At 53.7% G+C, this 25,254-nt stretch overlaps 5 protein-coding genes across 5 annotated transcripts in view; 1 reads left to right on the forward strand and 4 right to left on the reverse strand.

The window, feature by feature from the left end:
• Positions 1 to 599: 599 nt before the first annotated feature.
• Prdx5 (peroxiredoxin 5) lies at positions 600 to 4,015 on the reverse strand. Its single transcript, XM_021194892.2, has 6 exons — positions 3,395 to 4,015; positions 1,900 to 2,034; positions 1,447 to 1,578; positions 1,150 to 1,188; positions 971 to 1,032; positions 600 to 831 (listed from the first exon to the last, which is right to left on the reverse strand). Exons 1-6 carry the CDS (start codon positions 3,551 to 3,553, stop codon positions 726 to 728), a joined length of 633 nt encoding a protein of 210 aa, XP_021050551.1. The 5' UTR covers positions 3,554 to 4,015; the 3' UTR covers positions 600 to 725.
• Positions 3,624 to 4,928, forward strand: Trmt112 (tRNA methyltransferase subunit 11-2). Its single transcript, XM_021194899.1, has 4 exons — positions 3,624 to 4,171; positions 4,266 to 4,367; positions 4,483 to 4,572; positions 4,651 to 4,928. The coding sequence occupies exons 1-4, from the start codon at positions 4,094 to 4,096 to the stop codon at positions 4,756 to 4,758; spliced, it is 378 nt and encodes a 125-aa protein (XP_021050558.1). The 5' UTR covers positions 3,624 to 4,093; the 3' UTR covers positions 4,759 to 4,928.
• Positions 4,877 to 15,376, reverse strand: Esrra (estrogen related receptor alpha). The gene is made up of 7 exons (XM_021194878.2): positions 15,170 to 15,376; positions 13,618 to 13,954; positions 8,022 to 8,138; positions 7,763 to 7,891; positions 6,616 to 6,783; positions 6,255 to 6,524; positions 4,877 to 5,904 (listed from the first exon to the last, which is right to left on the reverse strand). The coding sequence occupies exons 2-7, from the start codon at positions 13,940 to 13,942 to the stop codon at positions 5,645 to 5,647; spliced, it is 1,269 nt and encodes a 422-aa protein (XP_021050537.1). The 5' UTR covers positions 13,943 to 13,954; positions 15,170 to 15,376; the 3' UTR covers positions 4,877 to 5,644.
• Positions 15,377 to 15,988: 612 nt separating this feature from the next.
• Catsperz (catsper channel auxiliary subunit zeta) lies at positions 15,989 to 19,143 on the reverse strand. Its single transcript, XM_021219965.2, has 5 exons — positions 18,851 to 19,143; positions 18,339 to 18,651; positions 17,089 to 17,165; positions 16,852 to 16,918; positions 15,989 to 16,217 (listed from the first exon to the last, which is right to left on the reverse strand). The coding sequence occupies exons 1-5, from the start codon at positions 18,869 to 18,871 to the stop codon at positions 16,108 to 16,110; spliced, it is 588 nt and encodes a 195-aa protein (XP_021075624.1). The 5' UTR covers positions 18,872 to 19,143; the 3' UTR covers positions 15,989 to 16,107.
• An 80-nt stretch (positions 19,144 to 19,223) lies between these two features.
• Kcnk4 (potassium two pore domain channel subfamily K member 4) overlaps positions 19,224 to 25,254 on the reverse strand; it is an 8,497-nt gene continuing 2,466 nt past the window's right edge. The window contains exons 3-7 of the mRNA XM_021220577.1: positions 21,831 to 21,957; positions 21,542 to 21,702; positions 21,170 to 21,356; positions 20,641 to 20,780; positions 19,224 to 19,933 (exon numbers count right to left, since the gene is read on the reverse strand). Of these exons, the coding sequence (XP_021076236.1) occupies positions 19,544 to 19,933; positions 20,641 to 20,780; positions 21,170 to 21,356; positions 21,542 to 21,702; positions 21,831 to 21,957 (1,005 nt within the window). The 3' untranslated portion in view covers positions 19,224 to 19,543. The remainder of the gene's footprint in view (positions 19,934 to 20,640; positions 20,781 to 21,169; positions 21,357 to 21,541; positions 21,703 to 21,830; positions 21,958 to 25,254) is intronic.

Below are 25,254 nucleotides of genomic sequence, written 5' to 3' on the forward strand. Positions count from 1 at the left end.
ACAGGCCTGGTATATACCTCACTGTGTTACACATATCAGGCAGGTGCTCTGTGAGAATCTTCCTGTTGGGGTACAACCTCCTAAACACAACAAGGGGTTCCCAGCGATGCCCCTGTTCCCCTGAACATGGATTTCAAAGGCCAGGAGCAGGATCTGTATCTCCTGAGGCCCCACTGGTGACCCTGGCCCTTGGCCCTCATTCTCCCTCATCACTGGCCACATCTCTCCGAGGCTCCTTCCTCAGGAAGTCTCCAGTATTGACCCTGGTACTGTGTGCCCCGATGAAGCCGAGCCAGAGCCAGGGTGCTCCTGGGGGAACTGCAGTCTGCAGGACGGAAGGCCTGGAGTGAAGCTCCCCGCCGTGTGTATCAAGTCAACGGGATCTACCAGCTCCTAGACCAAGCACCCAGTGTCGCAGGGGGTACCAAGCAAAACCAACTCTGGCTTCCTCTCAGCTGCAGGCTGTTTTAGAGGATGCGACTTCCAGAAACCTGTCCTAGCTATCCCTCCACTTTCTCCTCCAAACCCCTGCCACTGACGTCAGCGCTATCTATGGCTGCACGTGAGCAAGGCCAAAGCAGACAACCCCACACCATGGCAAAGACACAAATTAAACTGTTTATTGCAGAAATACGGTAAGTAGCTCCCGGTAAGGAGGTACTGAGCCTTTTGGCCTAGAGCCGGGTGGGGGAGATGGGAGAGTCGGAGGACATCTGGCCAGGGCCTCAGAGTTGAGAGAGGATGTTGGGGGCCAGGCTGCAGCTGAGGCCTGTGCCATCTGGCTCCACGTTCAGTGCCTTCACTATGCCATTGTCTATCACCATGGAGAACCTGCCGGAGAGAGGTCCAACTGCAGAAGCCCAGGCAGCAACCAGGGCCACTAGTGCCAACAGGGAGGGGATGGGAGGGGGTGCCAACAGGGCGGGGCTGGGTGCCAACAGGGAGGGGCTGGGAGGGGGGTCTACTTTACCTTTTCAGCCGACGATTCCCAAAGAGAGACACCAAAGAATCATCCAATAATAAATCTGTCTCCTAGGGAACAGTCAGAGATGGGGGTCAGGAACCCCCAAACAGGCCAGGGGCTGCTCCCATATAACACGTCCTCCCTCCAGGACCAACTGCAGGCTGAGTGAAGAATGGCACACTCACCTTCCCAAAGGCTCCAGTGGGGTCAGCCAGGAGCCGAACCTGCAGAAAAGAGAATAAATGTCACAAGGACATCTCCAGTGAGAGGGCTCGGTGACTGGAGGTGCTTGCTGCCAAGTCTGGCAACCCCACGACCCCACATGGTAAGAGAGACTCAAGTCTCACAGGCTATCCTCTGGCTTCCATTTGTGCATGATGGCACAAGTGCCCACCCCACACACAAAATGAGAAAATAAGATGTAATAAAAAACAAGGAAACTTCCTACCTGGCCCCACCCCCTCACAGGTCCCACACCTCACCTTGCCTTCTGCCTGGTGGGCTCGACCCCACTCCTCAGTCACAAAGACGTCATTAACGCTCAGACAGGCCACCACCTGTGCTCCCTTGGCCTTCAGAGCTCCAGCTTGTTCCACAAACCCAGGCAGGTGGGTCTGAGCGGAAAACAAAGGATCAGAAGAGAGACAACTGCGGTTGCGCAGCCTGCTCCCCCCATGTCCTCACATCCCTGACCAGGGTAAGGAAACCAGTGTGAAACCCGCCACTTCCTTTTTACTTGGCTACTTGGACCTAAGGGTGTATGGTCGAGACCACGAAATCCCACAGGCAAACCTTTTGTCTCATTAGCCCGAGTTCACAGCGCTTCCACCACCAGCTCCCACCACCAGCGTCAATTAGAGCTATCAGATTTAATGTGGGTCCTTTTCTCCCACACTCCTGGTCCCAGTTTCTGATTCTCAAAGGAGAAGTCTCACCTTAGAACAGCCAGGTGTAAACGCCCCCGGGACTCCAAACAAAACACCTTTCTTGCCCTTGAACAGCTCTGCCAAGTTCACCTTCTTTCCCGGTTCCCCTTCAAATACCTCCACTGAGGGAATGGCATCTCCCACCTGGAGAAAAAAAAAAAAAGACTCCAGGGTAAAATGGAGTAAAGAGAGCCCAGTAAAGCACAGACAGACAGACAGACCTGGATGGAGCCAGTGCTCACACCCAGCAGGAAAAGTGCCTGGCGGTTCAGGGGTCCATTTCTGTCCTCGCTCTCCTGTATGTCCCGCCTGCCCCACATCCAACATGTTTCCAAGCCTGATTCTGCTTAAGGCCAGTTGGTGGCAACAGAGAAAGGGAGAGGCCTTCTCAAGTGTTGCAATACTGTGTAAACAAGCCACCCAAGATGGGTCAATGCACAGAGGAGGAGCACGGAGGGCTGGGGTTGAGAAACCGCCTGGCAACAGGCGGGAAGAAAAACCCTATCCACACCAAGAGAAACACATTGGAAAACCAGGTTAGCTATGTAAGCCAAAATGTTCAGGATGAGGCTCTCGGGGTAGGTGGGAAGTGTCAGCCCACCTGGAGGAGCCACAAGAGGAAAGGAAGGCTGGGTGGGTCAGTAAAGGTGCCCCCCACCAAACCTGATCACCTGAGCTCTAGCCCCACAAGTGACATGGTAGAAAGACAGAACGGACTCCTGAGAAAATGGTTCTCTGGCCACCACATTCGCATGCCTGTTACCAAACACACACACTAAGTTTTGCTTTTTTTTTTTTTTTTTTTTTTTTTTTTAAAGGGCCTTTAATCCTAACATTCAGGACGCAGAGTCAGACAGATCTCTTGGAGTTTGAGGCCAGTCTGGTCTACACACCAAGTTCCTGGCCAGCCAAGACTATATAATGAGTCAATCTCTGTCTCCGTCTCTGTCTCCCCACCCCACTTTCTCTTTCCTTCCCTTCCTCCCTCCATCCATCTCTCCCTCCCTCTCTCTTTCTCTAAAAATTAAGTCCAAGAACAGGAGAGAAGATAGGTTCAAGAATTCCCAGAAAGACCAAACAGAAGGGCAGGATGGGCGGCGGGAGGGGGGGCGGGGGGCCGGAAAAGATCAACCCAGGTCTCCAAGGGACCATGGCTCTTTCAAAAGATGAGATGAAATGGAGTCTAGTACAATCACAAAAATGCTGGGGCTTTGGGGAAGGGTATAAGGGGTTTGAAAAGCGACCATGCGGCAAAAGAGGCATTTTAATAAAAGAATGTGAGAAATGACATAGCATTCGGTTGCTTGAAAATGGTGGGGACTTGTCCCTGGACGTGGCATAGTAGGTGTGAGGGCAGCTCAAGAAATGTCCCAGGACGGAGAGGCAGAGACAGGGTCTTACAGAAAGCATGACAAGAAGAAACGTGAAGGAGGACAGCCCGAGACCCCGCGCGGAACCCAAAGAGACGCGATAGGTTGGACCCAGGAAAGGTATAACCGGTCACCTTGATCGGGGCCATGGTCACCGCGGAGCTGCTGAAGCTGCGGGCCCCGCCACACTCCCAACCTGCTCCTTTCCGGCCTGCTCTGCCTGCCACGCACTTCGATGCACGGAGCACAGAACCGGCTTTACAGCCCAGGACGCGAAGCCCCGGCTGTAGCATTCCCGCCCCGCTGCCGCAGCCCACCCGCAGATGGCTCTGCCCACGGGAGGTGGGTGCAGGGACAGCTCCGCCCACGTCGCACGTGGCCACTGCGCCAGCTTAAAGGGGCAGGGCCGTTGACGCATTACGACGCGTCGGGGCTCCCAGGCCACGCCTTCAGACGCAGAAAGAGGTGCCTGGTTTACGGACCTGACAGTCCTGACCCCTAGCCGCAAACAGGGACCCGGGGATGATCTGGCTGAGCCTCAAACCCGCGCGCCGCAACGCAGCCGGGTTACATGTGACCTGCATAGTGTGTACTCGCTACAGTGAGCGGGATTCGGCGTAAGCCTTGGCAGTCTCCCCCGAGAAACGCTTCCGGTATCAGGACGTGACCCAACACAGTCCATTCCATCTCGGCGGCCGCCAAGCCCCCCAAAGGTCCCCTAAGCCGGCCACTTCCGGTCCGGCGAAGAGTCCAACGGCTTCAAAGCGGAAGTGGTACGAAGGAGACGTGTGGACTCCTTCCGGTTCCGGCCTCACGCGCTCCGCTGTGACAACATGAAACTGCTCACCCACAATCTCCTGAGCTCCCATGTGCGGGGCGTGGGCACGCGTGGCTTCCCGCTGCGCCTGCAGGTAACTGCACAAGGGTTCGTTGCCCTTATAGCTCAGGATGGAGACTCAGGGACCCGGACCTACCACGCTAAACCTTTCTCCCCCACCCCCGCAGGCCACCGAGGTCCGCATCAACCCCGTGGAGTTCAACCCGGAGTTCGTGGCGCGGATGATCCCCAAAGTGGAGTGGGCGGCGCTTGTGCAGGCAGCGGACACCGTGAGAACCCCGCCCCTTCTGGCGTCCCTTGGGGCGGGCTCGGGCTCTGCGCCTCTTCCCTGCCCGGGCGGGCTCGCTGTGTGCCCACTGACCACGTAAGCTTCCCCTTCCACAGTTAAACTTGGCCGAGGTACCCAAAGAGCCGACTGAAGGCTATGAGCACGACGAGACGTTTTTGAGGAAGATGCACCACGTGTTGCTTGAGGTGAGAATCCTTGGACATCGCCTGCCTAGCCTTCCCACCCAGGCTACCGGTGCTTAGCTTTGCCCTGCTCCCCCGCAGGTTGATGTACTGGAGGGTACCCTGCAATGTCCAGAATCTGGTCGTCTTTTCCCCATCAGCCGCGGGATCCCCAATATGCTGTTGAACGATGAGGAGACCGAGACGTAACCTTGCTAGGCGCCACTTTGGTATTTTGTTGACTGTGTGTTTGTGTTGTATGGTCTGTTAAATAGACGCGTCATGTGTGACCCCCAGACTTCCCCCCAGTGACTCACCGACCACCGTGTACTTGAGCTCCATAGTATATTTTTTTTCTCATTAAAGGTTCAAAACCAAAAGCGGTTTCTCTTTGCAGCAAATATACATTAAAATAGAGTCTCTGTACAGCCAAGGGCTCTGGGCCCTGGCTTGCCCCATGGCCCTGCGCCTCCCTGGCCAATCCCAAAAATAAATATAGTGTTATTGCTCTGCAGGGCATAGAGGCAGTGCTGTCCCCCACCCCTTGAGGTGGGAGCTGATAGGGGGCCCTGGCCACCCCGGGGGTCCAGGGGCTGGAGCCTGCTTGGAGTTATTGCTTCAAGGGGGGGCAATAATGCCCAATGCAGATGAGGAGAGGAGCGAAGGGACAGGGGCCTTTGCCTTCCAAGCCCCTCTCTGCTCTGGAGAGGGGATCAGATTAAGCAGCAACAAAAGCATCACCCACTGGGAGACTGTGGCCTCCATCCCCTTCCCTCCCTGAGATCAGTTTCCGCCTCCTACACGTCCCCTGCAGCCCCCTATGGCTTCCGCAAGGCCCCCAACACTCTCGGGGGGCACGTTATGGCTTGCAAGGGGCAGCACTGTGCCCACACCTGGGCATTCACTTTCCTGGCTTCTGACAACCCCCCAAAGGGGGGAGGGGAGGGCATGAAGCCTTCTCCCAGGGGCGGATGACATTGCCCTGGCCCTGCCAGCAGGCTGTGGCACTGCCCAGACTCCAGCTTTGCCCCTTTGGGGCTAACACCCTATGCTGGGCAGATCCTGCCAGCCACCCCACCCTGTCCCACCCCTTGCCTCAGTCCATCATGGCCTCAAGCATTTCCAAAAACAGCTTGTGCATGGGCACCTTGCCCTCCAGCTTCACCCCATAGAAATGGGCCAGGACTTTGCCCGCTGTCTGGCGGAGGAGTGGCAGGGTAAGCAGCAGCCTGCCTGCACGCCTCCGCTCAGCACCCCCTCCAGGGCCAGCCCGGCCAGCTTCATACTCCAGCAGGGCCTCATGCAGGGCTTCGCGCAGCTGCTCCACAGCCTCAGCATCTTCAATATGCACAGAGTCTAGGAAGGGAGAGAACCATTGGCTGAGATGACTCAAGGGCAGGATTCATCTCTTTGGATACTCTGGCTGGGCTAATACACTTGCTGCTCTGCCTGTGAGCCGGGGCCCATTCTTTCTCACCAGTGGACACCTCCTAGCCTCCACACTGCCTCCTCCCCTCTCACTACTGCCTGGTTGGCACACCACTAGGACTCAGAATCCTATGTATAATTCAGGACCTTGGCTTACTTGGTGATTTCCAATAATTACGCCTCAGTTGTCCTCATCCACAACAAAGGGTCATGCCACCATCACTGACAGTTGGAGGACCTTATGGGAAGACCTGTGTGTGTCTACCCTGATCACTCACCAGAATTGGCAAGGGCCAGAGCTTTCAGCAGGACGTACTCCTCCCGCTCCAGCCGGAGAGCTTGCAGTCGCCGAACCAGCTGCAGCAGGGCTGCCCCCAGGTCCCCCAGACCAGCTGCTCGTGCCCCCTCTTCATCCAGGACCAGGTCCTCAGCAAAGGCCAGCTCATCCTGCAGTGGTAGTGAGCGCTGGGCCACGCCCAGCACCAGCACCTCCATCCACACACTCTGCAGTACTGACATCTGGTCAGACAGTGACAGTGAGGAGAAGCCTGGAAGGCAGGGGGAACAGGACAGGTCAAGAAGGCAGCAGGGCCAAATATGGCCTACCTGTTCACGGGTGCTCAACCACCCAGCCCTTACCTGGGATGCTCTTGGCCCAGCTGATGGTGACCACTATCTCTCGATCAAAAAGGTCACAGAGAGTGGCCACGGCGGGGAGGTGTCCATCGGGACTTGCTGGGTCAGGCATGGCGTACAGCTTCTCTGGTTCAACCACCAGCAGATGAGACACTAGAGCATTCACTGGAGCTACAGTGACAGGGGCAGGACCAGAGTCACGAACACATACCTGGCAGCCCTCTGAAGCCCCTCAGAGCCAGGTGCCTTCCTGACGTTCCCCTCTGGCCTTCCCCGGACTCTGATGGTAAGCCAGAAGACAGCGTTCACTTCCTCAGAGAGGGGCTGTGAGCACTAGAAAATCTACCTGAGACTTGGGGGTCGTTTACAGACACCACAGTCTAGCATCTAGTGGGTCCTGGCCCCCCAACACCTTTACAAAAGAGAAAGTCCCCTGTGCTGATTAGTTTTTTGTCAACTTGACACACGTGTGTGTGTGAGAAGAGGACTCTTCAGAAAACGCCCGGATGAGCTTGGCCTGTAGGCAGGGTTTGCTGGTTGATGTGGAAGGGCCCTATCTACTATGGCTGGTGTCATTCCTGTGCAGGAGGGCCTGTGCAACAAAGCAGACTGAGCAAGCCAAGAGGATTAAGGCAGTAAGAAGCATTCTTCCATGGCCGCTATGTCACCTCTTACCTTGAGTCCCTGCCTTGACTTCCCTCAGTGAGGGCGTGACTTGAGAGTTGGAAGCTGAAATGCCCCAGTTGCTTTTGGTCATGGCGTTTTAACACTGCAACAGAAACCCTAAGACTCCCCCATCCTGATCACACTTCTGCTTGGGTGTCTGGACTGTGAAGTATTTTATTGTCCTTGAATGTACTACAGCCACCTATGACCCTAAACTCCCAATCCTGGTTTGCCTCCTGAATGCTGCAATTAAAGTGCGTATGGTGTATGCAGTGCTGAAGATCAAACCCAGGGCTTCATACATGGTAGGCAAGCACTCCACTGAGCTACATCCTGAGCTGTGGTTTGTAAAGATATTTTATAATTATCTCTTAGGGAGAAATGAGAAAAGTAATACCTGGGTCTCAGGGCAAGTGAGGAAACCAGACAGACCTGTAATGGCTGCCCCACCACCACCCCAGTGCTTAGGAAGCCAGGGTCTCACCTGTCTTCCGGGGTCCTCCAGGTACTGCCAGAGGGCCAGCAGGGAAGGGGCCCGGGAAAGGCAAAGGGTCCACCTCTGGCCGCCGCTTGTACTTCTGCCGCCCGCCGCGGACACGGTCCAGGCGCACACCTTGAATTGTAAAGCCAGACTGTTCATGAAATACTTGCTCTGCGGAGCCCTACTTCCCCACCTTCTGCCCAGGCTCCCACCCAACCCACGGGTCCACCCCCATCTCACCCAGGCTCTGCCCAGTGCTCACCCTCCTTGAGCATGCCCACCCGCAGGCACTTGGTGAAGCGGCAGGCCTGACAGGCCTTGCGTCTCCGCTTGGTGATCTCACACTCATTGGAGGCCGGACAGCTGTACTCGATGCTCCCTGCCAGGAAGAGGCAGGGCTCCAGTGGCGGCCTCCCAGAGCCCGGAGGGGGCCCAGATGACAGGAGAGCCCTGACTCACCCCGGGCAAGCACCAGTCTGGGGGTATTGGGAGGAAAGGGAGAGCAGGATTCCATGAGCAGGACAGGGAGGGGACAGCCACTGGGCTGGGAGAACCCTGCTTGGATGAAGCAGGGCCCCAGAGGCCAAGCTGCATACTTGCCCTGAAACCAGACTTCTGGGCTCATCTGCTGTCAAAGGCTACCATGGCTTCCAGGCTAAATCCAGGGCTCCACTGAGTTCTCAACTCCCTTGCCTAAAGCTTTGCTTTCTACTTCTAGAAACCTGTCAGGGCTATCTTGTTTCCAGGACAGGCTCTCATATTCCTCGTGCCCTCTGGTACCTCTATGGTTTCTGTATAGCAAACTGATAGAGCAGCCCTAGGCCTGTGCTACCTCATCCTCCCTATCTCTCAGACCTTCAGGTTTGCATCTCTAGCCTGAACAGCATTGTGCTATCTACATGCACAGGTCCAGCAGCTGCAGGACATATGGAGGGTCTTCCAATCCACCCGCTGTACAAGGACCCCACTTCCACCAAGCATGCAGTTACCTTCCATTGCTCAAGAAACCTGAGTCCCATCTTCCCTTCCTGTCAACTGATGTCTAACTCACTGGCAGTGTTGGGGGTCTCACCTCACCTACCCAATTCTGGCCTGCAACTTCCAACTTGACCTGTCACCACGGTGGTTCACTAGCTTCCTGCTGTCTCTGTTCTCTGCAGAGGAGCCCGAGGGACCCTAGTCCTCTCTTCTGATCAAACTCCACAGAGTCCTCTTGAGAATAAGTATCCTCCAGGCCAGTCATCCCTTCCAAGTCTGGTCTACACTGCCTGCTCCTCAGACAGGGCCGGCCTCAGGGCATTCTGTACCTGCCTGATCTCTGGCAGCCACGTTTGCTCCCTTCCCCCCATCACCTCCGAGAGGCCTTTCCTGAGTGCCCTGTGTCAAACTCCTCTTCGAAGCCACTTCTGGCTTTACCACTGTCTGACACATAGTGTGTGTGAGTGTGCAGCTCTGGCCTTACCACTGTCCGACACATCGCGTGTGTGAGTGTGCAGCTCTGGCCTTACCACTGTCCGACACATCGCGTGTGTGAGTATGCAGCTCTGGCCTTACCACTGTCCGACACATCGCATGTGTGAGTGTGCAGTCACCCTGCCGCTTTCTGCTCCCTTTGTTCTGGTTGGGTAGCTGGGCTTTTGTTTTTGAGAGTTTCACACCTTAGCTCAGGCTAGTCTTGAATTTGTAACAATCCTTCTCCATCAGTCTCCTGGGCATAAGCCACCATACCTAGCTGTCTGGTTTTAGATTTTTTGGGGGATTGTGCATGGTTCCATGCAGATGTGGGTATGTTTGTAAAAGCCCTGGGTTCATGTACAGTGTCTCTTACATTGGCTCTCCACGTTTTTTTCTGAAACAGGATCTCACTGTGTATCCCTTGTTAACCTTAAATTCACTATATAGACAAGGCTGGTCTCAAACTCTACCTCCTAAGCATTGGAGTAAAGGTGTGCCCAGCATGCCTGACTTCACCTTATATTTTTAAACAAAGTCTCTCACTGAACCCGGAGCTCACCAACTCAACTAGAGTGGCCCAGATCCTGTCACTGCCTCCTAACATCTGGCTTGTATGTGAGTACCAAGCATCAGATTCAGGTTCTCTTGCTTGGGCAGCTAACACCAAAAGTGCCCACCCCACACCCCTTTTCCTTTTTTTTTTTTTTTTTGAAACAGGCTCATATGTAGCCCAGGCTGGCCTCATAACTCACTATATAGTGGAGGATGACCTTGAACCTTGGTCCTCCTGCCTCCATCTACAAATGCTAAAATCACAAGCATGTACCACCACACCAGGGGAGACAATGTCTTGCTAGATAGTCCATATGTATTCAATATGTACCCCAAGTTTGCCTTGAACTCCCAGTCCTCTCGCCTCAGCCGCCCAGATGCTGGGATTAGACAGATGCTATTGTAAACCGTTTACCCTGTGTGTTCTCTCTCAACAAGGCCTGGTGTGCAGTAGGTACCAGTGACCCCCTCAGCCTCACAGGGCTGTCCCAAAGACCAAAACACACAAGGAGCCAACAGGCCTTTCATGCATCTCTCCCCCTGTGTCCACAGGGCTGCTATGCTCAGCTCAAGATGCCGCCCCAGGGAAACCCTCCAGGGCCCTTAGCACACACCCTGCTCTCTGCCTTCCAACACACGCTACAAATCAGACCTGACAGTTCTGACCAAGTCAGTTTCACCTCCCCAGCCTCAGGCCCAGCTGGGTGGGAACACCTGTGACCTGCAGCACACACCGGTAATTCTAACACTTGGAAGCCCAAGCAAAGAAAATCTCAAGATGGAAGCCAGCATGGGCTATACAGCATGACCCCACTTAAGAAAGTGAAGGGCGGTGGGGACACCATCTCTGCTTCATTTACTTACTTAGGTGTTTGTTTTGAGACCTGGGTCTAGCTGCCCTGAAACTCCTCGTTATGTAGGTCAGGCTAGCCTCAAACTTAGAGAATTCCACCTGCCTCTGTCTCCTGAGTATCAACTGTGACCTTATGTGGTTCCTATTCTTTTTGTTTGTTTTTTCAAGACAGGGTTTCTCTGTCCTGCTATCCTCAGCTCAAGTACATTCAACTCTAATACTGCATATGTGGGCTATATAGCAAGACAGTGTCTCCCCTGGTCTGGAGGCACATGAGTGTAGCTGTCCTGAAACTCAGCCTGTAAACCAGGCTGGCCTTGAACTCTTAGAGATCTGCCTGCCACTGCCTCTGCCACTGCTAGAATTAAAGACGTGCGCCAACCACCGCCCCACTGCACTTCCTGGCCCTAACACCTGTGCGCTCAGGTTCCCTACCTGCAAAGTTGGCGTGATAAAAAACAGACCCTTGAGCAGGGCGTGGTGGCGCACGCCTTTAATCCCAGCACTCCGGAGGCAGAGGCAGGCGGATTTCTGAGTTCGAGGCCATCCTGGTCTACAAAGTGAGTTCCAGGATAGCCGGAGCTATACAGAGAAACCCTGTCTTGGAAAAAACAAAAAAAACAAAAACAAACCCCAGACACTTGAGGCGCTACAGTGTAACACACTGGTATAGGATGTGCTGACCAACATTCATGAGACCCTAAATTCCATCACTAACAATCTCCCTCCCCACCCCACCCCTAAAAATCATACTTTGAAGGCCAGTTGAAAAAAAAAAAAAGGAATAGAGCCAGGCATGATGGCTCAGGCCTTTAATCCCAGCACTGGAGAGGCAGGAGCAGGTAGATCTCTGTGATTTGGAGTCCAGCCCAGTCTACATAGTGAGTTCCAGGACCGACACACACATACACACAGAAACACACAGAGTAAGAAAGTGGGGAGGGGTTGGATGGGGAGCGAGGGGGGAGGGGAGGAGAGAGAGAAGGGGAGGGAGGGAAAGAAAAAGAAAAGAATAAATGAAGGTAGTTTCCAGCAGTTAGATTTGGCCTACAGTCAGAATGAAGGTGTATGGGAGGCACCTGGCTCTGGCCAGCAAAAGGCAGTTTTAGATCAGTGTACTTCAGTTGAGTGAAAACTCACTGGAACCAAGCACTCCATAGGCAGAAGCAGGCAGAGCTCTGTGAATTCAAGGCCAGTCAGGTCTATAGAGTGAGTACTAGGACAATGAGACCCTATCTCAAGACAACATCAAAACCCCATAAAACAACTCTCTGGAGTGTCACTATCAGTGGTCCAGAGTCCAGGTCACTGGGGACACAGAGGCAGCAGTCTGCAGTTTAAGAGCTCAGCTCTGGGCCTGCACCAAATACAAGGGCTGGCATTTCCTGCTTGAGAGATCCCAGGAGCTACAAACTCCCTGAGCGTCGGCTCTCTACACGGACCCCTTCTCATGGGGTTGCAATAAGGGGGTGAAATCCTGAAAGTAAAAAGAGCAGTGCCTACCACAGGATAAACACACGAGAAAAAAAAATGTTCTGAAGCCAGTTGATGCCTGGCAAGATGACTCTGTGGGTAAAGGCGCTTGCTGCGAGACCTGATGACCTGAGTTCAATCCCAGGTCCCTCACGGCAGACATCAAGAGCCTACCTACTCCCATAGTATTTCCTCTGACCTTTACACGCATACAGTGGGTGCAAATACATACCCCACACACAAAATAAATTCATGCTAAGGACATTTTTACAAGTCGGCTGTAGTGGTATCTGCCTGTAACCACAACACTCCTGGGGCGCTGAGGCAAAGTGATGTAGAGTTTAGGCCCGGAAGACACAGTAAGTTCCAGTCTGGAGGCAGAGGCAGGCGGATTTCTGAGTTCGAGGCCAGCCTGGTCTACAAAGTGAGTTCCAGGACAGCCAGGGTATACAGAGAAACCCTGTCTCAAAACTCTCCCCCCCCAATATATATAGATATGATGTTATAGCCTCAAAGTAATCAATGGTTGCTTAAGAACAATAGGCCTGCCCCAGAGAATGTCTCAATGTCGTTGTCGTCACTGCTCTCCCGGGTGAGAAGGGAGAGAGGGAGAGAAAAAGAGAGAGAGAGAGAGAGAGAGAGAGAGAGAGAGAGAGAGAGAGAGAGAGAGAAAATCAGTGGCTGAAGAGTAAGGAAGCCTGCTGGATGCTAAAACCTAACAAGTCTGTATCAGTTATCCATAAAAATCTAAAAATCTGCCTTAGGTTAGTAGTGTGGTGCTTCGGGGGAGTCATGAAGAGTGATTCTGTGCTGTGCGAGGTGATTTACAGGCAGCTACTAGAGGCAATAGGAAAGTCAGGAGCGAAGTTTTATTATAACAGGTGCAGGCACCTACATCCTGGCTCATATCCCATTCCAAACCATCAGTGACCTATGCTAGTAGCTTTTTCTTTCTTCTACTTTTTTTCCTTCAAGACAGAGTTTGTGTAGCCCTGGCTGTCCTGGAACTCACTCTGTAGACCAGGCTGGCCTCGAACTCACAGATCCACCTGCCTCTGCCTCACCAGTGCAGGGATTAAAGGTGAGCGCCACCACTGCCCAGCTCCACCCCACCCTTTTGAGGGGAGGGAGCAGGCTTTCACAGAGCCCAGGTTGTCCTTCAGCTTACTACGTAGTTAATGATGACCTTGACTCTCTGATACTCCTAGTTCCATCTCCAAAGTGCTGAGGTTTTAGGTACCCAACACCACACCTGATTTATATGATGCGAAGGACAGAACCTAGAGCCTCCTGTAAACTAGGCAAGCATTCTACTAACCTCAGCTATAGCCCCAGCTATCATGTCCCTTAAAAAAAAAGATGTCCCAGGAAGAACAAGGAAATTCAAACTCCATACTGCCGACCTCAAGCAGCAACAGACAGGCTCAGGGCCTCCTGCATGCAGCACTGTACCAATTAGAAAGTGCCAGGCCCAAAGGGTACAGGGCAAAGGGCACAGAAGCAGGGGGTGGGGGTAGGGGCTCACCCTGGATGGTCCTCTTGAAGAAGGCTTTGCAGGCCTCACAGGACGCCACACCGTAGTGGTAGCCAGAGGCCACATCCCCACAGACCAGGCAGAGGCGTTTGGGTAGAGAGCTGAGCACTAGCTTCCCACTGCCCTGCTCACCAGACCCTGCCCCCTCCCCATCCTCCTCCTCCTTGTGCCCTGGAAGGCAGCGGGCTGGAGCTGGACCAGAGGCCAGGGTCACCGGGGGTTCAGTCTCAGTCTCTGAGGAACCCTTTGGACTGTCAGGGCTGGCTGGCTCTGCCTTGATGTAGAGAGGCTCGATGCCCACCACCTGGCTGGACATGGTGCTGGTCACCTGCAGGGAAAGACCATCAGGGTCACAGGGAGGCATCCTGCCACATAGGTTGGGCAACACTGGGCCTAGGCCAGGCTTCCAGGCTCAGCCAAGGAGAAGGAGGAGGCAGAGTCCAAGGAAGGGCTGCCCATGAAGAGGGCCCCCAGCTGTCGCCATGGGAACAGAGTCTCCAGAGCCTCTGGGGCCAGTAACTGACAGCAGGTCCTCCTCTTGGGAACCTTGGAGCGGCTTGGCAAGTCTAGCTCCCACCCAAGCCAGGAAGCAGGGTAACCTCAACCTGCAGGCAACCCTCAACCCCCGAACATAAGCATGATCCTCGCCTCAGTTTTCTCCAGATGTTAGGAGCTACTCTCAAGTATTCACGAGCATATTGAGGAACCGGGAGGGGGGGTCAAGGGTGGCCAAGGGGGGCGGAGGCAAAGGATATGGCCACTCTCTCAGGAGTTTCCACATGTCCACACATGCTCACTCTCTCCTGGGAACCTTCCACTCACACATGGCCTTTAACCAGTCCCAAGTTCTCACATATTCCCAGCAAAAGAGCACACTCAATAAGCAAACTCACACTCAAGTCTTCTAATCCCTCACCACACTCTTATAAGGGAGTCTCTCACCTCTGACACGCCACCCCCTCCTGCCTTAGCAAGCCCAGTCCAGCCACGCCGTGTAGGGCGCGGCTCCACCTCTTTTGCACCCCAGACCTGCAAGGTTCATTCTTACACTCCAGCTACCGCAGAGTTCAGCACCTCTCGCGACCTCCAGGGCCACCCCCCCATTAACCTGCGCACACCTATGGGAAGTTGCCTGAAGTTACTAATCTCCCCTCCCCCCATTGCCCGCGGGGGACTTCTATCAGGTTATCAGGAAGTAAGAAGAGGCGACGAGGAAGAAGTTCTCCCTCGCGCTACGATAACCTATGACCCAGAGAGGAGGGTGGCCCAAAGCCCCTGCAAGCGCCCCCACGTGGCCTCAAGGGACCCTTTCAATCCCAGCCCACCCCGAGGACTCCCGCAATGCTCAAGGATCGATCTGAACGCTGCCCAGGGACTCGCTCCAAGGCCCGAGGCTAACCGGAGGCCAGGACCTGAAGCCAGTCCTGACCCGGCCGACGCACCAGGCGCGACCCCGCCCGCAGCCCGCCCCCCGCCCGCGCTTGCACATGGCCCCCGCCGCGCCCGCCCACCCCCGCGGCCGCCTTCCCCTCCGCCCCCGGACCTTGGGCTCCGGCAGGGCTGGCGGGCAGGCATGGGGGCCGAGCGGCCCGGAGCGCCGGGGTGAGCGGGGGCCGCCTCCTCCGGCCGCACCGCCCCGCCGCGCTGCGTCCCCCCTCACTCGGCGGCGCCGCTGGCTGCTTGTAGGACACAAAAGGACATCGCGGCTGCTTCCTACTCCGCTTCCTCCAGCTGACAGCGGAGGCGGGGTCGGCCGTGCGCATGCAAAACAGGGGGCGGGGCAAGGTGCCCTATGCTAATATCCGAGGGAGGCGGCGGCGCCTGCGTACCCGGAGGCCAGTGGGCGGGCCTTGTCGACACACACGCGTGCGCGGCCGTCCTGTGGGCGGGGCCTGAGCCTAGGGGAGGAGCGAGGACTAGGAGCTGGTTTGGGAGAGAAGCCGGAGCACCCTTGCATCACGAAGGAGGGCGGTGCTCTGCCTTATAAGAGTGGGCGTAGCTATTCAGTGAACTCACTCTGTGAGGGCGTTGAACGTGTATGTAAATAAGAAGGCGGGTTTATGTAACTGCATATGCATAAGGGGTGGGGCCTAACAGGGTGCTGCTCCCCCCACACACACCCCATTATGTTGATGGGACACTTGACCGATTTGGTAGACCAGCACCCCTGAGGACCCTCAAGTGGAGAAGCAGACCTAAAACATGCAAGTAGCCCTGGTTTGCGAGTTCCTCAAAGGCAGTACTGGTGAGACGCGAGCGGACAAAACTCAAGGTCACTGCGGTGACCGAATGAAGGTCACGGGGAAAGGCGGAGCCACGTGCGTCCGCCTCACGCAAGCAGCCACGCACTGACTCTGGGACCATGCATAGACTCTTTAATTTCTCTAGGATTCAAATTCCATGCTGATGGGGTTGAGCTTGGGTTCGAGGAACCGGAAAGGACACGGGACGGACGTCTTGTTGGCCACTTGAGCTGGAGGTTCACTGATCCAAAAAGTACAGCCTCTTGTTCCGGCGCTTCTTGATCCCTTCGATGTATCCCTGAAGCTCTTTAGTCATGAAGTGGTTCCTGCCAATCGTGGACCTATATGCTAGGGAGTAGGAAGAGCTGCGCTCAGGGCCATGAGCAGCAGCAAAGGGCTTCTCCCATTTGAGGAACCACAGGTGATTTGAGGTGGCAGTTAGTGCTGGATTTGGATCTGTGTTAGTTTTGGGGATTTTGGATCTCCTAGGTGCGATGTGAAGAGTGGAGGGGAAGAAGGCTGAAGAAGTTGCTGCAAGCCTGAACAGAGGCAGTGAGAACCAACCTCCTCCTGAGCCGCTCACTCTAACTAGTTATCTGGCCCTTTCTTCCCTCTATATGCTTATATATCGTGAGCAGAAGGTTATGCAGATAATCTAATATCCAGTACCCAAAAAATCCCGATGTGTCGCAGCTCCCCCACCTGGGAGTGAAGCAAAGCTACCCAAAGGCTGTCACTCCATTGGACAAGTGGAGAAAACAGAAAACAGACTTGCTAAAAAGGGGCTTATTTTAAGACCTCTGAGTCACTCGCTCCATTGAGTCTGCCTATGCCTAGTCTCTTGACTTTTAATTTTTAGGGCATCCTTGTGAGTGCTAAGGGGATCTGACAAGACTACATATTCTGAAACTCCACAGCCCCAAGCTCTGCCAAAGCCACCAGGATCTTTTGTGGAAGCTGGGGTGGGGGTGGGGGTGCTCACTACTGAGGGCTTTCTTGAGAATGTCCAGAACTTCACTCTCCATGAGTTCCATCAGAGGCAGAGGCAGCTGGAAAAGCAACAAGAGACTCAACCAATCAAGGGACCCCATGGAAAGGCTCCATGGAAAGCTGAAGTGGTCCCCACATGACCTCCCCAGCTTGCCCGCCCCACTTCCCTGAAATCTGCCCATCTGCTGCCCACTCCTCAACCCCAGCAGTCTCCCCAGGCTCCTCCAACCCTGTTCTGCTGCTCTGTCCAGTAGGCTCGATGTGGCTTCCATAGACTTAAGATTAGTGACTCTGAAGTAGATGATGCTGGAGACATGAAAAGAGAAATCAGTCGTGGTCAGGCTCCTGGGTCATGGTAGGAGTGGGGTTCAGGGAATAGCTGCAGCTACACCCTGCATCAAAGGCCATAAGGGACACTGGTTTCAGCCCTTGGCTTCAGAATCCCACTCAGCTGGGATCCAGAACCAACTGTCCCACTGTGTGAGCCTTGGAGACTTTTGGATTCGTCACCTGTAAATGGAGTCATTCGTAGGAATTCCCTTTTATGAGAATTGTGTGCCCTCTGTAAGTGTGTTGTTGGGAACTGAATGTAGGACACTGTATAAACTATGAAAGAATTCTACCAGTAAGCTATGTTCCTCAGTCCAGAACAGTCTCTTATGGCAGTTGTGACATGTAAAGGTCACAGTACAAGAAGTCCTATGCCTCTGTAACAAGTTTAATATATATCAATTGTTATATCTGTATCACTCTTGTTTGTTTAGACATGTTCCCACTATGTGGACCTAACTATCCTGGAACTTGGTATCTAGACCAGGCTAGCTTTGAATTCATAGCTTCCTGAGTACTGGGTTCTTATCAGTACTTATTCCTTGATGGAGGTGGAAACGGAAGGACACATACAAGTCTCAAACAGTGCTTGGCATACTCAGGAAGATACCAAGATCCAAGGTCATCTTGAGCTATACAGTGAGACTCTCATTACAAAAAGAAATACAAAACAACAATAAAGTAACTATTAACCCAAAGAGAGACTTCAGAACAGCCAGATCCCAGCCAGGGAAGGGATTCTGTCCTTTCAGCTGGCACAATGATGAAATTAAATACACAGGTGAGGGAGGGCTCGAAATATGCTTAGTGGTAAAGAATTATCCTATCAAGCGTGATGCACTCGGTTCGACCCCCATCCCCACATTAAAATAAAAAACAAAACAAAACAAAAAACAAACAAAAAACTGACCAGGTCAGTAAGCCTGCCTGTGCTTCCTTCTGCGTTTCCCGGGTTCCTCGTAGTAGGACGCCTGCCCGGTAGGGGGCGCTCAAAGAATGTCTGAGTTAAAGCGTGAACGATTCTCCTGAGTCCTCTCCTAAGAAATCCTAGATAAGGGCTTACCCCCATTTTGCAGAAAGGGACTTTTAAGACCCGGGCTAGCCCCCACCCTTATGGCACACCCATCGCCTCGGCGAGGCTATACTGACCTAAGGAGGCCTCAGATTCTACGTGGTCCTCCCCATGCTCCAAGGACCTGCCATGGCACAGTTCAAGCTCTAGACGTGCTTGCTGCTGGATCTCCTCTGGCTCGAGGTTGAGGTTGTCCCTAATAGAAATGGTCTGGCTGTACTTGCGAAACCTGTTGCTTACAGATTTGCCCTCTTCGTCGAAGTCCTCGCAGACGTCGGATACCGACATGTTCGCTGTGGACATCGTGGCCGTGCTCCATAGGTCACGAACATCTCCATACAGGCTGGATCTGACCGAGCTGCGGCGACGGTTTGCTTGTTTGGGCACCGGCTGCGGGTCACACACAGGTAAGGTAGCTAAGGAATTCAGAGAGCTGGAGGGAGCAGGGAGACTGGACTGGGATTGGGAGAGCTGCCAAGCACCCAGACCTAGAGCTGACTCTAGGAGAGCTGCCAAGCACCCAGACTCTAAAGACCTGAAGGAGTACTAAGGTTCGTCTGGGCTTGGGGAACTCGGGCAGACTTCTTACTTTGATAAAGCTTTCCTCCATCGTTCTGCACCAACGGACCAGTATCCACAGGGCTCAATCGAGAAGGGAGGGGGGTCACGCTCCAGGAAGGGGGAGGGGCAGTCTCCTCCCGCATGGTTATAGTGGTCTCGCGGGAGGAGACTTCAAACTGCAGATTGCATCAAGACTCTAACTTGCTTCCACCCCCAATATCAATGCCAAGACTGGAAGTGCCCAATCCAGTTTCGAGTCCGCGTCTCCTCATGGCAGGGACAAGAGTCTGAATACCTGAACTTAACCAAAAGAACACGACTTGTCCGGTGTGGGTGCCCAAGGACGGCAGTGGGCCTGATATAAGCCCATGGTGGCGCGAGAAAAGCACTCGCACACCCACTTGGGTCACAGGCGCATGCACTCGGTGGTGCAGACTTTTTGTTTTATTGGTGCAGGTTTTGAGGCACAGTCGTGAGGTGTGAGGGGCAAAACCGGCAGGGAAGCGAGACAAAAAGCCTTGGATGGTGGACTTTGGAAATGGTTGGATGTGAAGAACCAGCCAGGGAAGAGCGGTGGCTTCTGGCAACCACTGGACTCCTGTCAGGGTTGCAACCACGTGGAACAAAAGAGGGAGGGCTCTTTGGTCAAATAAGCCAAGCATGCCTGAGCATCAGCAGGGGCGAAGCCCTGGCGTGGGATCCCGGGCCAGAGATCCTGTCCCTACACCGGCACGGCCTTGTCTCGGAGTCGCCCAGGACCCCGGGGTCTGGAGGGCTTTTTGGATGGGTTGGGTCGGCGGCGACCCCGAGGAGCCCGAGGCAGGGCACAGCCACGCTCACTCTGCGTGTCTGAGGACTCGTCGATGAAGGCCAGATTCTCAGTGGGGTAATCCAGAGCTGAGGCCGTGGGCGGGGAAGGAGTCTCAACCTTCTCTGCAGGTGCAGGGGAGCCGGGCTTGTGTGCTGGCTCAACAGCAGGAGGTGCCGGCAAAGATGAGGGCAGGAGTGGTTGCTCCTTCTCTGGCGGCGGGGCGCTGGGCCCAGTTCGCTGGGTCACTCGTGCTGTCACTGTGCCGGTCCAGCTAGCAGCCTGCGCCGTGAGGCCACCCATCTGCACAGAGAGGAAAAGGGTCGGCCCATTGCAGCTCCGAAAGCTGCCCTTTTACCAATTGCATCCACCTTTTTGCCTGACCCTCGAACCTTAGCCTGTCGATGATCCCAGAGCCACACCATCCCTTCCTGCATTGGCCCAAAAGCACCCACCCCCTTCTCTAGGAACCTTTCTTGAAAGCCTCGGGTTTGTTTTAACCTTCAATGCCTCTCTGTATTCGGCTAGCAAAATGCAGATAAATTACAAAACCAGGACGACTCATACAATATTTGGGACATAGTTTAAAATCGCAATCATTGTTCATCTGAAATTCACATGTAACTGGCCTTTCTTGTTCTGTTGTTTTTGAAGCAGAGTCTCATTCTATAGCCCAGGCAAGTCTAAACTCGCAGCAATCCTCCTGATTCTGCTCTGCTTACCAAGTGCTGGGATTTACAGACATGAACTACCTACCACCTTGCCTCTCTGAGTTCTTGTATACTAACCCCGGAGACCCTATCTATCCACGAAGAGTCTCTGACAAACCTGAATTTACTCCAATGTTCCCGTTAGCGCACCGTCCGGGTCTCAGTTTCAGAGAAGCCCACATTTTGGAAGGGAGCCAGACTGGCCAACAACCCCTGTGCCCGGGGGTAAGGGCACAACACACAAATGGCATGCATGGCGCATGCGCGGCAGCGAACAGCTCCTGGAACACATAGAAATACCTCTGCCCGAGTTCGGCGGAACACCGCTCGCAACCAGTTGCCGATGGTGGTGAGCACTGAGGCGAAGTAGGCTAGGCCAAACAAGATCCAGAACCACACCAGCGGCTGGTAGGCTGGAGAGTTGTGCCCGGTGCCATCGCCTAGACGGTTCAAAGGGAGGGAAAAGTAAGTTGATGGGGGAGGAGGCAAGTCTGTGAGCCTCTGGGTCACCGCCTGTTTCTGCACCTTGAGAGAATGTCTCTCCCTAGAAAAGAAGGGAATGTGCTATAATGTGTAAATGTATACAATGAGTGTGCTCCAGTCATAACTGTGTATGATAAGAGCATGCAAGAGGAGGTGAACTTAATATATGTGTGAGCAGGCATGGGACTCAGACATGCAAGATGTAAGCTGGCATCAGAGGCTGCCTGCTAGAAGAAAGTACGGTATGTTCCATGATTGGTGTGGAAGCTGGGGCAAATGCCCCCACAGTAGTGCATAGGCGGAGTGCAGCAACAAAGTACGTAATGCTGGGCCAAGGCAGACTCACCGGGTACATAATCACCAAAACCTACGGTGGTGAGAGTCACTATAACAAAGTAGATGGCTTCCAGCTTGCTCCAGCTCTCCATGTAGGAGAAGACAAAGGTAGGAGTGAGGACGAAGAGCAGGCAGCCGATCAGCAGGAAGAGCACTGCAGACAGACTTCTCACCAGCCCCGGTGGCACATGCCACTTCTGTGGGGAAGGGTGGGAGATAGAGCCATTGAGATGCCAGTAACCTACAATTCCATTCTCTCCCCTCTCCCTACCCCCATCCTGGCATAATTCGTGATGTGAGAGGCTCCTGCTCTCTAGGAGGGCACACTCACTTGCCAGGGACCTAGGAAAGAAGACCCTGTGAGGGGCACAGTGCAGCTCACCAAGAAGATTGCTTCGATGTGGCCGATGCCCCGGCGCAGAGAGGAGCCCAGCCGGTCCCCGACTCCTGCCAGCAGCATCCCGAACAGCGGGATCCCCACCAGTGCATAGAAGATACAAAAGAGACGCCCGGCATCTGTGTGTAAGGCTATATTGCCATAGCCTGGATGGAGAGGGCAGTGCAGGAATTCTAGGTGCCACCTGGTACCCCCTGCCTCTCCCTGCACCTTCCCCCACAGGGAAACTCCTTGCCCCCTCGCCTCCCTCCACATGCCCCGTCTCCACCCCCACCGATGGTAGTGATGATGGTCCCCGAGAAAAAGAAGGCGCTGCCCAGGTTCCAAGCTGATGAGTGGTTGCTGCTATTGGTCCAACTGGTTTCTGGGTTTGCGCCCCCTCCCAGGGCTTCAGCCACGAGCTGCAGGATAAGGCGCACAAGGAGGAACCTCAGTTCTTCCCTCCAGCTGGGCTAACTCCCAGCCCCGCCCCCCTTCTTTGCTTGCACAGCTTTCTGACTCTGTGTGTGTGTGTGTGTGTGTGTGTTCTTTGGTTTTAGTTTTTGAGATGTCTCCCTCACTCTCTCTGCCTAGCTATCTTTTTGTGGTTGGTTGGTTTGGTTTTCTGAAACATGTTATACAGCCCACCCAGGTGCTGGAATTACAGGATTAAGCCACCATAACTGATTTAACAGGATCAATTCCTAATTTTACATTCCAGAACATAAATGCTGGAACCAAGGTGCCTGAGTTCTGATCTCTGCGGCCTTGGGCAAGTTAACCATGGCGCCTTAGTTTTCTCCTCTCACACATGGGAGTGATGGGCAGAGCACCAGTGTCATAGATTTTGGCATACAGAATAAACACTGGGTATTCCTTGGGTCATTATGTCCTGTGAGCAGCAGACTCCACCCTTCACACTGCTCCTGTGGAATCTGAAAGTGTGTGGCCTTTAAACAATGTGTTGAAAGGTGAGACCTTCTCTCCAGAAAAGGTTCACATATCACATTTTTGTTGCCAACTTTAGGAGGTTTGCATGTGTGTGCTGGGGCCCACAGGCCACCTTGTAACATCTAAGGCAAACCCAGTGATTCCTATGGCGCTCAGGAGCATGACTGAAGGACCAGGGGACAGGCATTTCTCCCTGCCTTCAGATTCCCCCAGGGAACAGTCTGTGTCTGAAAAGAGCTTGCCCTGGGTACTGGGATATCGGAGCACCAGAAGAGGGGGCCTTTCCCCAAATTAAGCAAGGAGAGAATCCACAGGGAAGTTAACAACCTGTCTGGCCTCCCTGATGTCAGTCCCCATTAGTAAGACCCACTTCAGGAGTTCATTCTCGCTGAAGAAACCTCTGCAAACCCTCAAGGCTCCTATTTGTCCCAAGGAGAGTCTAGACTCCTTAGTCCAGCATTTACTTGTTGTTTTGAGAAAAATGTCTCATGTAGCCTAGGCTAGTCTCAAACTCACTATGTAGTTAAGGATGTCCTTGAACTCCTGATCCTCTTGCCTCTACCAAGTTAGGAAATTACAAGTGTGAACTGCTCTGCCCACTTTTTGCAGTTCTGGAGAACCAACCCAAGCCTGCAGCATGCAAGCCCCAGCCCTTCCCCCTCTCTCTTAGCAGAGGTGCCCTTCCCCCTCTCTCTTAGCAGAGGTGCCCTTCCCCCTCTCTCTTAGCAGAGGTGCCCTTCCCCCTCTCTTAGCAGAGGTGTATTTGGTTTTGTCTCGGGAGACAGAGTAGGAGTCATAGCTGAAGCTAACCTGGAACTCACAGCAGTGCTCCTGCCTCAGCCTGAGAGCTGGGATTACAGGTGTGAGCCACAAGTACTTTTTCCAAACTAGTCTCAAGCTTTCCCCAGTCTTCTCCCATGAGATCCTGATTTTGCACCCCAAAATAGAGCAACCTTCTCCCCAGATTTTCTGAGGTGATTCCATTTTCTGTAATGATGATCTTTGTATAAAGAGGTGAGATGTCCGATTTAAAGTGATTTGTATGCATGTGTATCATGTGCGTGCCTGGTGCCCACAGAGGCCAGGGGGTTTCAGAGCCTCTGGATCTAGAGTTACAGATAGTTATGAGGAACCCAGGTCCCCTGAAGAGCAAACAGTGCTCCAAATTGCTAAGCCATCTCACCAGCTCCAGGGACTTAATTTTTGTTGTTGTTTTGTTTTGTTTCATTTTGGTTTTTTGAGACAGGGCTTCCCTCTGTAGCTCTGGCTCTCCAGGAGTGCATTGTGCAGACCAGATTGACCTCAGACTCAGAGATCCACCCGCCTCTGCTGATATTAAAGGTGTGTGCCACCACCCCCAGGGCTCAGGATTTACTTTAATAGCATTTCTCCACATCCCCCAAGTCCTTCATCATCCAGGGTCGTCTAAGCTTTGTTTCAATGACAAGGCATCTGCTCCTCACTGAACTGCACTGTGGCTTCCACACTGTGACTGGCCACGCTGTCCCTCTGCTTGGGAGTTGTTTGTCCCCACACTCTAATGTCCATCCCTCTCACTTGGTACTTTCCAACTGCCAGCATCTCCCTCACTCCTAGCACTCAAGGCTCAGCAGCCCACAGGGTGGGAAGAAGGAAATCTCCTTCATGTCTACTGCTTCCTGCAGTGATCTGTCCCTGATCTGTGCCTTGGATGTGACACCTTCCGGAGAAGCTCCACCCACTCCCCAGAACTCATAGGTGTACAATTGCTACAGGACTCATTCATTCTGGGAGTGGCTCCTCAGCTGTCCACCCTGCCAGGTTCCCTGCCTCTCTTTTTCTTCTTTCTTATCCCAGAATAAAGCAATTCCATTGTGAAGATAAATAGGTCAGACTCCCTCCCTCTGCCCTGTGGTCTGGCCAGGCGCACTTTCCACCCAAGCACTTCTGAGCAGCGCTTGCCCTGATTTCTGGAAGTGGGAGAGACACATCTCTCTAGCCTCATCGTTGCACTGGATCCTGCCACCTTAAGAATCAGTTGGGATGCTGAGGCTTACATGCAGACCCTCCACAAAGAACAGTCAGGGACCCGGCATACCCTTCTGTCAAGTGAGAAATATTAATTTATTAAGGTGAAACCGGAGCATTCCAGAGCAGTGACTGGGAGATCAAAGGGAATGACGCAGGAGCTCACTAACTGGACCCATGAAGGCAGAAGCTCAGAGCTTCCCTCAGTGGCAGAATGGAGCCGATCAAAAGTAGCCTGGGAAAGCCTGCCGCCCCCACCCTTCCCACGCGATTGACTGTCGAGCATGAGTCCTGGGGAGGAGGGCCCCTGAACATCCACAACAGTATGAACAGAAGTCCTCTAAAATCATCTGAACTTGTTTATATTCAAACTTGGGAACACAGGGGGAGGTGAGCTGTATTCTTGGGTTTCTCTAAAACATCTGAACTCAAAAAAAAAAAAAAAAAGCATAGGAACTATGTGGGAGGAGCAGCCATTTACATTAGCAAGTAAAAACTGCAGGGAGCCAGGTGTGGCTGCTCAAGCCTCTAATCCCAGTGCTCTGGAGGCTGAGGCAAGAGGAGACCCAGAGTTCAAGGTCATCAAGGTCAGTTTGTGTAACACAGTGAGTGCCAGGCCAGTCAGGGCTACATAGCAAGCTCCTGTCTCAAAAAAACAAAAACAAGCGGGGCGTGGTGGCACACGCCTTTAATCCCAGCACTTGGGAGGCAGAGGCAGGCGGATTTCTGAGTTCGAGGCCAGCCTGGTCTACAGAGTGAGT

Source organism: Mus pahari, chromosome 1 (assembly GCF_900095145.1).
Source record: "Mus pahari chromosome 1, PAHARI_EIJ_v1.1, whole genome shotgun sequence".
NCBI lineage: Eukaryota > Metazoa > Chordata > Mammalia > Rodentia > Muridae > Mus > Mus pahari.

Excerpts from the sequence above, each read along its gene's own strand:
- Catsperz (XM_021219965.2), bottom strand. The coding sequence starts at position 18,871 with ATGGAGGAAAGCTTTATCAAA. Across the intron at positions 18,652-18,850 it reads TGGAGGAAAGCTTTATCAAA|CCGGTGCCCAAACAAGCAAA; the intron begins GTAAGAAGTCTG and ends TGTGACCCGCAG. Across the intron at positions 17,166-18,338 it reads AGAATCTGAGGCCTCCTTAG|CATCATCTACTTCAGAGTCA; the intron begins GTCAGTATAGCC and ends TCATGTCTCCAG.
- Prdx5 (XM_021194892.2), bottom strand. The coding sequence starts at position 3,553 with ATGCTACAGCCGGGGCTTCGCGTCCTGGGCTGTAAAGCCGGTTCTGTG. Across the intron at positions 1,579-1,899 it reads TTACACCTGGCTGTTCTAAG|ACCCACCTGCCTGGGTTTGT; the intron begins GTGAGACTTCTC and ends TTTTCCGCTCAG. Across the intron at positions 1,033-1,149 it reads CCACTGGAGCCTTTGGGAAG|GAGACAGATTTATTATTGGA; the intron begins GTGAGTGTGCCA and ends ACTGTTCCCTAG.
- Esrra (XM_021194878.2), bottom strand. The coding sequence starts at position 13,942 with ATGTCCAGCCAGGTGGTGGGCATCGAGCCTCTCTACATCAAGGCAGAG. Across the intron at positions 6,525-6,615 it reads CTGGGCCAAGAGCATCCCAG|GCTTCTCCTCACTGTCACTG; the intron begins GTAAGGGCTGGG and ends CCTGCCTTCCAG. Across the intron at positions 5,905-6,254 it reads TCTGGCCCTTGCCAATTCTG|ACTCTGTGCATATTGAAGAT; the intron begins GTGAGTGATCAG and ends CTCCCTTCCTAG.
- Trmt112 (XM_021194899.1), top strand. The coding sequence starts at position 4,094 with ATGAAACTGCTCACCCACAATCTCCTGAGCTCCCATGTGCGGGGCGTG. Across the intron at positions 4,172-4,265 it reads GCTTCCCGCTGCGCCTGCAG|GCCACCGAGGTCCGCATCAA; the intron begins GTAACTGCACAA and ends CCACCCCCGCAG. Across the intron at positions 4,368-4,482 it reads TTGTGCAGGCAGCGGACACC|TTAAACTTGGCCGAGGTACC; the intron begins GTGAGAACCCCG and ends CCCCTTCCACAG.